This window comes from Chiloscyllium plagiosum, chromosome 12 (genome assembly GCF_004010195.1).
Source record: "Chiloscyllium plagiosum isolate BGI_BamShark_2017 chromosome 12, ASM401019v2, whole genome shotgun sequence".
Taxonomy (NCBI): Eukaryota; Metazoa; Chordata; class Chondrichthyes; order Orectolobiformes; family Hemiscylliidae; genus Chiloscyllium; species Chiloscyllium plagiosum.
In genome coordinates this window covers 79,400,925-79,412,754 of record NC_057721.1, presented here as the reverse complement: position 1 = coordinate 79,412,754, position 11,830 = coordinate 79,400,925, and the positions used below count along the sequence as shown (strand labels likewise).

General features: G+C 43.5%; 1 protein-coding gene across 1 annotated transcript in view; it reads left to right on the top strand.

Moving 5' to 3' along the window:
* The first annotated feature begins 750 nt into the window (after positions 1-750).
* LOC122555592 (lysozyme C-1-like) overlaps positions 751-11,830 on the top strand; it is a 14,801-nt gene continuing 3,721 nt past the window's right edge. Inside the window, exons 1-3 of the mRNA XM_043701625.1 lie at positions 751-955; positions 4,478-4,651; positions 10,177-10,255. Of these exons, the coding sequence (XP_043557560.1) occupies positions 811-955; positions 4,478-4,651; positions 10,177-10,255 (398 nt within the window). The 5' untranslated portion in view covers positions 751-810. The remainder of the gene's footprint in view (positions 956-4,477; positions 4,652-10,176; positions 10,256-11,830) is intronic.

Below are 11,830 nucleotides of genomic sequence, written 5' to 3'. Positions count from 1 at the left end.
TAATCTGTTCAAGGGTCTTTGTGATTGAAAATAACACTTCCAAACGGTAATGGACAAAATGTTGGAAATTAAGTTTGACAAGTTTCTGCGGACCTGATATTTTTCCCTCCAGGCTATTAAGAGGAATGGGTAAGAATATGTTGATCTGAGGATGTGCTATCTTGGTAATGTCACTGGATTAGTAATCCAAAACCTCAAACTAATGTTCTGGCAACATAGATTTGAATCTCATGATGGCAGATGGTGAAATTTGAATTTACTCAACATGGAATTAAAAAGCTAGTCCAATGGTGACCATCTAGATCAGTAACATCCTTCAGGAAAGGAAATCTGCCAGCCTTATCTGTTCTGGACTGCATTTAACTCCAGACCCATGACAGTGTGGTTGACTGTTAATTGTCCATTCCAATGGCAAGCCACTCTGATCAAGGGGTGATTAGTCCTAAATTTCCAAGCTTGCCAGATTCAGAAAATTGGTTTACATGATGGCAAATGCCATCCCAATAATTAAAGTTGAAGGAAGAAATCAGTGGTACATTTTCATTCTTAAAATGAGTCACACCAGGTTGATTTTCATGCAATGAAGCATGTTCAGGGATTGAGGGATATCAACTAATTATAGTGCAGGATGCACGTTGAATCTGGGGTGATTTGAAGATCTGTACAGGATTATAATGGAGGGATTGGCAGAGCTCGTGGTATTATTAAGCTACAATGCATGTCACATCTTCTTTCTTCCTAGGAGTTTTGTTTGTGGTTTCTGAAATACACAGTAAGATTATCTAAGAAACTGTTACCGAAGTCAATAGAATGTGTACCAGAAGCATGAAGAAGCTCTTGTTTCTGAGCACCATCCTCACGATCACAAGGGCAAAAACCTATGACAAGTGCGAGTTAGCTCGAATCTTCAAGCGTGCTGGATTGGATGGTTTTGAAGGATACAGTCTACAAAACTGTGAGTTTCAGTAGCTGCTCATAAATAAATGCCCCAGTTATCATCATAGTCTGCCTAGTATCTCCTTCTGATTATTCTGAATGACATTAATGAGGTTTTTGGATAATAGCTTTGACTTTGTAACATTCTAAGTACAATTATATAACTTTTTTAAAATGAAGGAATAATTATGTATATATTGACACATTTTTGGAATTGAATGATTGAATAAGAGAAGGTTCACTCAGCCTTCTGAGATGTTGGGTTGTCTTCTGTGGGAAGGTTGGATAATTTAGGCCTGTATCCATTAGAGTTTAGAAGTGAGTGGCGATCATTTTGAAATCTAATGATACTGAGGAGAATCAGCAGGGTGGATACTTACAGCACATTTCCCCTTGTAGGGAGACTAGGGCCAGAGAACATACTTATGAATAAGACATCTCCTGAAAGAACTGTGGATGCTGTAAATCAGAAACAAAAACAGAAGTTGCTGGAAAAGCTCAGCAGGTCTGGCAGCATCTGCGATGAGAAATCAGAGTTAATGCTTTGGGTCCAGTGACCCTTCCTCAGAATTGGGGAAGAATCCTTTCTCTCAGATAGTCACTAAACTGTGAACATCTGTTCCCCAGAGCGGTGGAAGCAGGACGTTTGAATATTTCTGAGTCACAGGTGGACAGATTCTTGATTGATAAGGGAATCAAAAAGAGTAAGTGCAACATTGGGATTAAGGCCACAATCAGGTCAGTCAAAATTATTAAATCTGATCTTAGAGCTGGCACAACATTGAGGGCTGAAGGGCCTCTACCGTGCTGTACTGTTCTAGGTTCTATGTTCAAATGGTGGAGTAGGCCTGAGGGGCTATTTGGCCTTCCCCTGCACCTAATTTGTAAGTTTATATGTCCATGCCATGGGGTGGCAAGGTGGCTCAGTTGTTAGCACTGCTGAAAATGTGTTGCTGGAAAAGCGCAGCAGGTCAGGCAGCATCCAGGGAACAGGAGAATCGACGTTTCGGGCATAAGCCCTTCTTCAGGAATGAGGAAAGTTTGTTAGCACTGCTGCCTTACAGTACCAGGGTCCCAGGTTCGATTCCAGCCTCAGGTGACTGTCTGTGTGTGTGGAGTTTGCACATTCTCCCTGTGTCTGCGTGGGTTTCCTCCCACAGTCCAAAGATCTGCAGGTCAGATGAATTGGCCATGCTAAATTGTCCATAGTGTTAGATGGATTAGTCAGAAGGAAATGGGTCTGGGTGGGTTACTTGTCGGAGGGTCGGTGTGGACTTGTTGGGCCGAAAGGCCTGTTTCCACTCTGTATGGAATCTAATCTAATCTAATGTAATCATAAAACAACATGATGAATGAGCCACTATGGTTTGATTCTGAATATAGGAACATACAATCACACAATACAGATCAGGCCCTTTGACCCATCGAGTCAGCACTTGCATAGCACAGATCGTTCTGCCATAGTGCGTGTTTCGTTAGCACGAATTCACTGTAACGCGTTTGATGAATTGAGGATACTCTTTGTAAAACGCAAACTTTTAAAACGTGTGTTGGCTGTAATACCATTACGTCACCAACACTTTAAGCTCTGTTTCTAAAGCGCGATTTTTCTATAGCACAGGGTTGCACAAGAACGAAACCATTGTATTATAGATTAACTATCTGTAGTCCTACTTCCCTGCACTGGGGCCACAGCTGGGTGCTGTGCTTTTCCAGCGCCACACTTTTAGACTCATAGTCTTGAATGTTATTACATTTGAAGTGCTCATCCAAGAAACTTTTCAAGGTTGTAAGGTTTCCCAGCTCAATTTTAATTGAATACTGGATTAAACTGAAAAGGCTGAGTGGGTTTGCTTATCTCTACCCACCCACTTTAAGGGTCAAGTTATGAAGAGAGATGATACAAACTAGACCTATATTCTCTCAAAGTTAAGAACTGAAAGGGTGAGCTGATCAAAATTCTCAAGATATTAACAGGAAAGGACAGGCTTTATAACGATAAACTGTGGGTGGCACAGTAGCTCAGTGGTTAGCACTGCTGCCTCACAGCACCAGGTTCCCAGTTTCGATTCCAGCCTCGGGTGACTGTCTGTGTGGAGTTTGCACATTCTCCCTGTGCCGGTGTGGGTTTCCTCCGGGTGCTCCAGTTTCCAAAGAGGTGGGGGGTTAGGTGAATTGGCCATGCTGAATTGTCCATAGTGTTAGGTGTCAATAGTGACAAGGAAATGGAAGTGGGTGGTTTACTCTTCGGAGGGTCGGTGTGGACTTGTTGGGCCGAAGGGCCTCTTTCCACACTGTAGGGAATCTAATCTAATCTATTTTTACTGGTTGGGGATTTTAGAACCAGGGGCATAGTCTGAGAATAAGGGCCAGACCATTCAGGAGAGATTATAGGAAACACTTCTACACACAGAGGGTGGGAGAGGTTTGGAACTCACTTCCACAAACGGCTGGGGATGTCGGATGAGTTGTTAATTTTAAAAATGAGTTGGATGCATTTTGTAAAAAAAGAACCCACAAAGGACTGTAGTTGCTGGAAATCAGGAACAAAAGCAGAAAGTGCTGGAGGAATTCAGCAGGTTTGGCAGCGTCTGTGGAGGAAAAGCAGAGTTAATGTTTCATTACCCTTTTGCGTGTACCTGGGAAAAGCATGCTGAAGATGGGCAGCAAAAGGAGGAGATGTAGCTCAGAGAGTGCGATGAACAGTTGGCCAAGTTCAGGGATGGGTAAAGGTTAGCCTGGAAGAATAAAGAGCTGCTAATAGGGAGCATCAGTGGCTGATAATGGGTTGTTTCTAAGGGCAGCCCTTGTGATGACAAGGCCTGGTGGAGGTTGGGGTAAGGTCGTGACCCTAAACTGATTGCACTCAATATTGTGCTGAGCTTCACTAGACTGCAAAAATGACCCTGAGCTTCCAGTTGCCTGCCATTTTAACACCCCACCCTGTTCCCTGGCCAATATCTGTCTCAGGCTTGCTGCAGTGCTCCAGTGAAGCTCAGTGTATGCTGGAAGGACAGCACCTCATTTTCCGGATGGGAACCCTGTAACCTTCAGGGCTCAATATTGAGTTAATCATTTTAGGGCCTGAGCACCATTTCCTATGTCGTTACCCAACCCCCACATGCCAGGCCTTATCATCACTTGGGCTGCTATTGCAAACAACTGATTGTCCACCATTAACGGTCCCCATCAGCAACTATTGATTCCCCTAGGCTGACCTTCACCCATTCCTTTGCCCCTCTGTTGTTCTCTCTCTGTGGGCTCCATCTCCAACTATGTTGACTCTTCCTCTCTCCCTCCCACCCCATCTTCAGCACATATACCAGCCTTTTCTGAGCTATAATCAGTTCTGAAGAAGGGTCACTGGATCTGAAATATTCACTCTTCTTTCTCTCCAAAGATATTAAGGGATATGGGCGAAAGGCAGGTATATGAAATTAGGCCTCATATTAGCAATGATCTTACTGATTGGCGGAAAGGGGTCAATGTTCTGAATAGCTTTCTTCCATTCCTATGTTCCTCCTTTTTCTCTGATCCCCAGGGGTTTGTACCGCCTTCTATGAGAGTGCATACAATTCTGCTGCCCTCAACATTGACTGGCACCAGGGGAAAATCTTGTCAATGGATTGTGGCATATTTCAGATCAACAGTTTCTGGTGGTGTCTGGATAATGATACTCCTGTTACATTAAGGAACTGTGGCATGAGCTGCTCAGGTAAGACACTCTTTTGTCGTTCCTCTCTAAAGTTAAATGAAGTGCAGAAAATAGCTTACCTGTAGTTTCTTTAAAGTTCTCAAGGCGAACTTGGTGAGAAACTGTCCATTAGACTCTGATTTCCCCACTCCTTCCCAGGACCATCTTGGACATGCAAGGAACGAACAAACTAATTCTCAGTGCTGCTGTGAGTGCACCCACAGAGATAAACAGCTGAGTTTAATAAAGCCTCTGTGCTGTTCATAAAAACTTTCTTGAACTCCTCAGTGCCAACAAAAAAATTTGGAGAATGAGAGACAAGGCAAACGAGAATTCAATCAGTAGTAGGACACTAAGAAGTTCGGAGGAACAGAGGGATTTCAGGGCACTTTTCCACAAATCCGTGAATATAGCAGGATAGGTTAATAGGATAAGAACAAAGAAAGAATGAAGAACAAAGAAAATTTACAGCCCAGGAACAGACCCTTCGGCCCTCCACACCTGAGCCGATCCAAATCACTGTCTAAATCTATCGTCCAATTCCTAAGCATCTGTATCCCTCTGCTCCCCACCTACTCATGCATCTGTCCAGACGCATCTTAAATGAATCTACCGTGCCTGCCTCTATCACCTCTGCTGGCAACATGTTCCAAACGCCCACCACCCTCTGTGTGAAGTACTTGCCGCGTGTATCTGCCGTAAACTTTTCACCTCTCACCTTGAAAGCATAACCTCTCGTTACTGAATCCTTCACCCTGGGAAAAAGCTTATTTCTATCCACCCTGTCTATACCTTTCATGATTTTTCAACCTCAATCAGGACCCCTCTCATTCTCCTTTTTTCTAATAAAAACAATCCTAACCTACTCAACCTCTCTTCATAGCTAGCACCTTCCATACCTGGCAACATCCTCGTAAATCTTCTCTGCACCATCTCCAAAGCGTCCACATCCTTTTGGTAATGTGGCCGAACCAATGTCTTGTACAATTTTAACCTGACTTTCCAGCTCTCATACTCAATATCTCGTCCAATGAAGGCAAGTACACCATATGCCTTCTTGACCACTCTATCCACCTGTGCAGCAAACTTCAGGGTGCAATGGACCTGAACTCCCAGATTTCTCTGCTCATCAACTTTTCCCAAGGCTCTTCCGTTTGCTGGATGATTTGCTCGAGAATTAGACTTCCCAAAATGCATCACCTCACATTTGCCTGGATTGAGCTCCATCTCCACTTCTCCGCCCAACTCTCCAGACTATCTATAATCTCCTGTATTCTTTGACAGTCCCCTATGCTTTCTGCTACTCCACCAATTTTCGTGTCATCCTCAAACTTGCTGATCATACGAACAGTGACCTCTTCCAGATCATTTATGTATATCACAAACACCAGTGGCCCCATCACTGACCCCTGTGGAACACCACTGGTCACCTTTCTCCATTTCGAGAAACTCCCTTCAACTACTACACTCTGTCTCCTGTTGCTCAACCAGTTCTTTATCCACCTAGCGAGAACACCCTGCACAACACGTGGCTTCACTTTCTCCATTAGTCTACCATGGGGAACCTTATCAAACACCTTACTAAAGTTCATCTATATGACATCTACAGCCCTTCCTTCACTTCCTCAAAGAACTCTATTAAGTTAGTAAGGCACAATCTCCCCCGCATAAATCCATGTTGCTTATCACTGATAAGCCCATTCTTTTCTAAATATAAATAGATCCTATCCCTCAGTACCTTCTCCAGCAACTTTCCCACCATTGACGTCAGGCTAACTGGTCTGTAGTTACCCAGAATATCCCTACTACTCGTCTTGTACAAGGGGGACAACATGAGCAACCGTCCAGTCCTCCGGCACCTCACCTGCTTTTAAGGATGTCACAAAAGATATCTGTCAGGGCCCCGGCTATTTCCTCTCTCGCCTCCGTCAGCAACCTGGGATAGATCCCATCTGGTCCTGGGGATGTGTCCACCTTAATAACCACTAGCATACCCAACACATCTTCCCTACATATGTCAACGTGATCCAGAGTAGTTAAACATCTATCTCTAATCTCAACTATTAGTTAATAGTCAATAGCATGCAAGGCACTTGCCTTTATCAGTCGTGGATGGATTACAAGAGCAGGGAAGTCACATTGGAGTTGTACAAGACTTTGGTTTGATCACATCTGGGGTATTGTGTGCAGTTCTGGTCACCACACAAGAGGAAGGGTGTGATTGCACTGGAGGGAATGCAGAGGAGATTCACTAAGATGTTGCCTGGGATGGAGCATTGTTGCCATGAAGAGAGGCTGGACAACCCCAGATTCAAGAGAAGGTTGAGGGGGACCTGATGGATGTCTATAAGATTATGAGAGGTATGGAGAGGTTGAATAGAAAGCAGATGTTCTCTTCATTGAAGATCAATAATAAGGGGTATAATCTTAAAGTGAAGTGCAGAAGGTTTAGAGGGAAAAGATTTTTCACTCAGAGGGTGGTGAGATCTGGAATACACTACCTGGGTGGGCCATTGAGGCAGGAATACTCGCAACCTTGAAAAAGTACTTGGGTGAGTATTTAACATGTCATAACATTAAAGGCCATGGGTGGGAAAGTGGGACTCAGGCAGATCGTAGCATAACTTTGATAGGACAGACTTGATGGGCTGACAGTACTGTATGATTTTATAGAAGGTGTATGAGGTTATGAGAGGTATGGATAGGATGGAGAGGAAGACACTTTTCCATTGGTAGTAATAATAATAACCAGAGGTCAAAAATTTAAAATGAGAACACCTAGAGGAGATTAAAGGAGAATTCTTTTCACTCAGAGGGGTGTGCAACTCTGGAATACAGGGTATGAATAGTTGGTTCAGATAGAAGACCTCATAACACTTATTTAGTATTTAGATATTCACTTTTTTGAAGCTACTTCATGTGATATGGGCATTAATATTTATTGCCCATCTGAATTGCCCAGAGGGTAGTTAAGGGTCAACCACATTGCTGTGTTTCTGGAGTTAGGTGTCGACCAGACTGGGTAAGGATGGCAGTTTCCTTCCCTCATGGACATGAGTGAACTAGATGGGTTTTTAGCAACTATCAACAAGGTGACAATTAGACCATCTTTTTCCCCAATTTTATTGCAATCAAATGTCACCATCTGCCATGGTGAAGGTTCAAATCCACATACCCAGCACATTGACCTGGGATTTTGTGTCACTAGCCCAGTGATATTATTGCAATGCCACTACCTCCTGAACTATGGGCCAAAGCTAGAAACTGGGAGTAGGGTAGTTAGATCTTTGTTGTCCCATACAGACCTGATGGGCTGAATTTTTTTTTCTGTGAAGTAAACACCTGCGATTCTATGACTCCCGTGACTTGGAAGATAAAGGTCCATTTAAAGAGAAAGTGAGGACTGCAGATGCTGGAGATCAGAGTTGAAAAGGGTGACACTGGAAAAACACAGCATCTTGAAATAAGGAATGCCGGAAAAATCGACTCTTCGGCTCCCTGGATGCTGCCTGACCTGCTGTGCTTTTCCAGTGCCACACTTTTTGGTCCCAAAGACCCATGTAGTCAAGAACCATCCAACCAGTAATGACCCCGATTCTCAATTGGCTGAGTGCTGGTTGACCAATGATATGGGATGTGTGGAGATGTGGATTACTTTAGAACAGTACTGCACAGTACAGGCCCTTTGACCCTTTGTTGGAAGTCATGGGATGAAACCTCCAGGAATATGTTCACCCGAGTTGTTGAAGCTACCAGGTATCTGACAATGCCAAGCATACAGGAAAGGGTTGTAAGTTTACTCACTGAGCTGGAAGATTTGTTCTCAGACATTTCGTCACCATGCTAGGTGCTGACTTGCTTGGCTCAAGCTTTCTTCATCCTAAAGGTGGAGAGAATTTCCTCCGTCTTGGCCCACTGCTGTAGAAGGGAGTTGATTAGCTCAATTGGCTGGATAGCTGGTTGTCTAATACAGAGTAACAGCAGTTTCCACACTGGCTGAGGTTCCAGTGAAGAGCTCTCTTACTCAACCTCTCCCCTTCACTGAGAAGTGGGGTCACCGTCAGGTTAAAGCATCGTTGTTGTCTCTACAATGACTGAGCAGTGCGACAGTTCAGTCAGACTGTGGTAACTTTAGCTAATAATGGTCTACGTTACAAAGGTGAATTTTGAACATTGATGCTTCTGAAGAAAGTGATAGTGGAAGATGCAGGTGCACGCTCAGCTTTGCTAAGGCAGTGATGACTCAGTGATACCAACATTGTCTTGGAAACTTCTCGTGATCACCTTCCTCCAGGACCACCCATTGCTAAGTGAGATGAAACTTGACATGGGACAAAATTCAATTGTCAAGGGACCATTGATGGATATTAAATCATTAGTTTCTTGAAGGTCACTTGGACTACACTTTAAAAAGCTGGTACAGGTAGACAACCCTTTTCCGAAATCCCGAAATCCAAAAAGCTCCAAAGTCCAAAGGTTTTTTGTGAAGTTTTTATTCTTATTAACAAGGCTGTTTGGCATGCAAACAGTTAACCCAACTCCACACCCACTCGATGCGTTTAACTCAGATGTGATGCTTGTGGGTGTGGCCCAACACTGGCAGGCCTCAATTCTGTTTCAGGGCCCATTTTACTCACAGTAAGTCTGTTCTTCGGAAAGATTTTAAAATATTTCATCATCGAACTGTCACTTATTCTGAAATTCGAAAACCAGCTGGTTCTGAGCATTTCAGATAAAGGATTGTGCACCTGTACCAGCTATGGCGAAGCCAGACAATTCTGAGTGGAACACAGAGTCACCCCAGTGCAACCCTGAGGGAGCACTACACTGTTAGAGGTCCCATCTTTCAGGCAAGTCGTTTAGCCAAGGTCCCATTTGTTCTTTGAGAGGTGTGTAAAATATCCTTTCACCTAAGAAGTGGGAAGTGTACTCTGGGGTCCTGGCCAATATTTATCTCTCCATTAAATTAATAGATTATCTGCACATTTATATAATTGCTGCTTGCTGGAGTCTACCGGGTGGTTTTAAAACAAAATGATGTGCCAGTGACAAACCCAGTATTTGTTGCACTCTCTGAATTGCCCTTGAAATTAATACCTTGATCCAGCCATTTGCAAGGGCAGTTGAGAGTCAACCACATTAACATGGGGCTAGAGTAACATGTAGACCAGACCAGGTAAAGATGGCACATTTCCTTCTCTAAAGGATATTAAATGTGTTTTTATGACAGTCAATACCAGTTTAATTGTCATTGATGGCTTTATGTTCCAAGTTGTATTAAATTCAGACTCCACCAACTGTGTCTGAGGGATTTGAACCAATATTCCTAGGGCCTGGGTCTCTGAAATATGGGTCTAATAATATTACTACAATGTCACAGTACTTCTAGTGTGGTGTGAACATTGTCTATGTATTTCCTACATTGCAATTGCAATGCAAACCATTGGCTGTCTGTAAAACACTTTGGTATTAGTGACAAAAACTGCTGGATGAATGCAAAATCTTTCGACGCATTCTAATATCATACTTATTATCTTCTATTGCAGCTTTCCTAGATGATGACCTGACCGACGACATTGTATGTGCGAAGAGCATAGTCAAGTTGCATCCTGGAATGTCAGCCTGGTACAGAGCGCCCTGTTTCTTCTCTCTTTCTCTCACTAAAACTTTGACATTTTTTATTGACATCATGTAAAGTATCATTTTGGAGAACCAGTCCAAAGTGCTGTACACTCCCTATTGAAACTTCCAATATAAAAAACGAGTCAAATTTCAGCTCAAGGAATTGGTGCCCATCCAACACCCTCAACATTCACTCTCTCCACATTTATGTCCAATGGCAGTAGGGTATACCATCTACAAGATGCACTGTGTTGTAGTGGTGCAGCTAATGTGAGCCTTCAGCTGACCACCACTGCCACCATGGTTGTACAAGCTAACTAAACAATTTGGCATCAAAAAGAAGGTTTGTTGCTACTTTCCTCCTGTAGGGTTGGGATCTATGGGGCCTGCTTTGTCTCATGTGGTAGAGGAAAACCACAAGGGTCTTAAACAAGACATTGGTTTATTATATGACAACAATCAGGTACAAGTCACTTTGGTATGATGGGAGAAAATGAGGACTGCAGAGATCAGAGGCAGAAAGTGTGGTGCTGGAAAAGCACAGCCAGTCAGGCAGCATCCGAGGAGCAGGAGAATTGATGTTTTATAGAACATAGAACAATACAGCACAGAACAGGCCTTTAGGCCCTCGATGTTGCACCGACCTGTGAACTAATCTAAGCCCATCCCCCTACACTATCCCATCATCATCCATGTGCTTATCCAATGATTGTTTAAATCTCCCTAATGTAGCTGAGTTATCAAGAAGCCCTGATGAAGGACTTTTGCCCGAAATATCAACTGTCCTGCTCCTCGGATGCTGCCTGACCGTCTGTGCTTTTCCAGCACCACACTTTTTGACATTGGTATGATAGGCAATGGGGATTCTACATGTGGTCAACCTCTCCTTTGATATCTAGAGCTGTTCTGCCTTTCCCCATACAAATATTTATGATATTGTCCCGTTGGGTGCAATTCGGTGCAGCCTTCAGCATTAACTCTTTTAGAATCGTCCCCTTAAAACAACACATTTCAGCAATTGGCCAAAGCTTCTTCAAAAGTGGGCACAATTACAATGTTTCAAAGACATTGGATAAGTACATGAATAGGAAAGGGTTGGAGGGATATGGACCAGGAGTAGGCTGGGGGGACTAGTTTAGTTTGCGATTATGTTCAGTTGGACGAAGGATCGATTTTCATGCTGCATGGATCCATGATTCTATGACTCTATGAGTTAGGTTGTCATAGTTTGACTTCAAATTCAGCACCCTCCAAATCTACAACTTCTACCGCATAGTCAGCAAGAGCATGTCAACAACAGGAGCTGCAAGTTCCTCTCCAAGTCACTCACAATCCTGACCTGGAAATATATCTTCATTCCTGTAGTGTCACAGGGTAAAGATCTTGGAACTCCCACTCCAACAACACAGAGGGTGTCCCTACACCAAATGGGCTGCGGAAGTTCAAGGAAATAGCTTGTCACCAATATCTAGATTAGAGTGGTGCTGGAAAAGCACAGCAGGTCAGGCAGCATCCAAGGAGCAGGGAAATCGATGTTTTGGGCAAAAGCCCTTCATTAGGACTGAAGGCAGGGGTCTC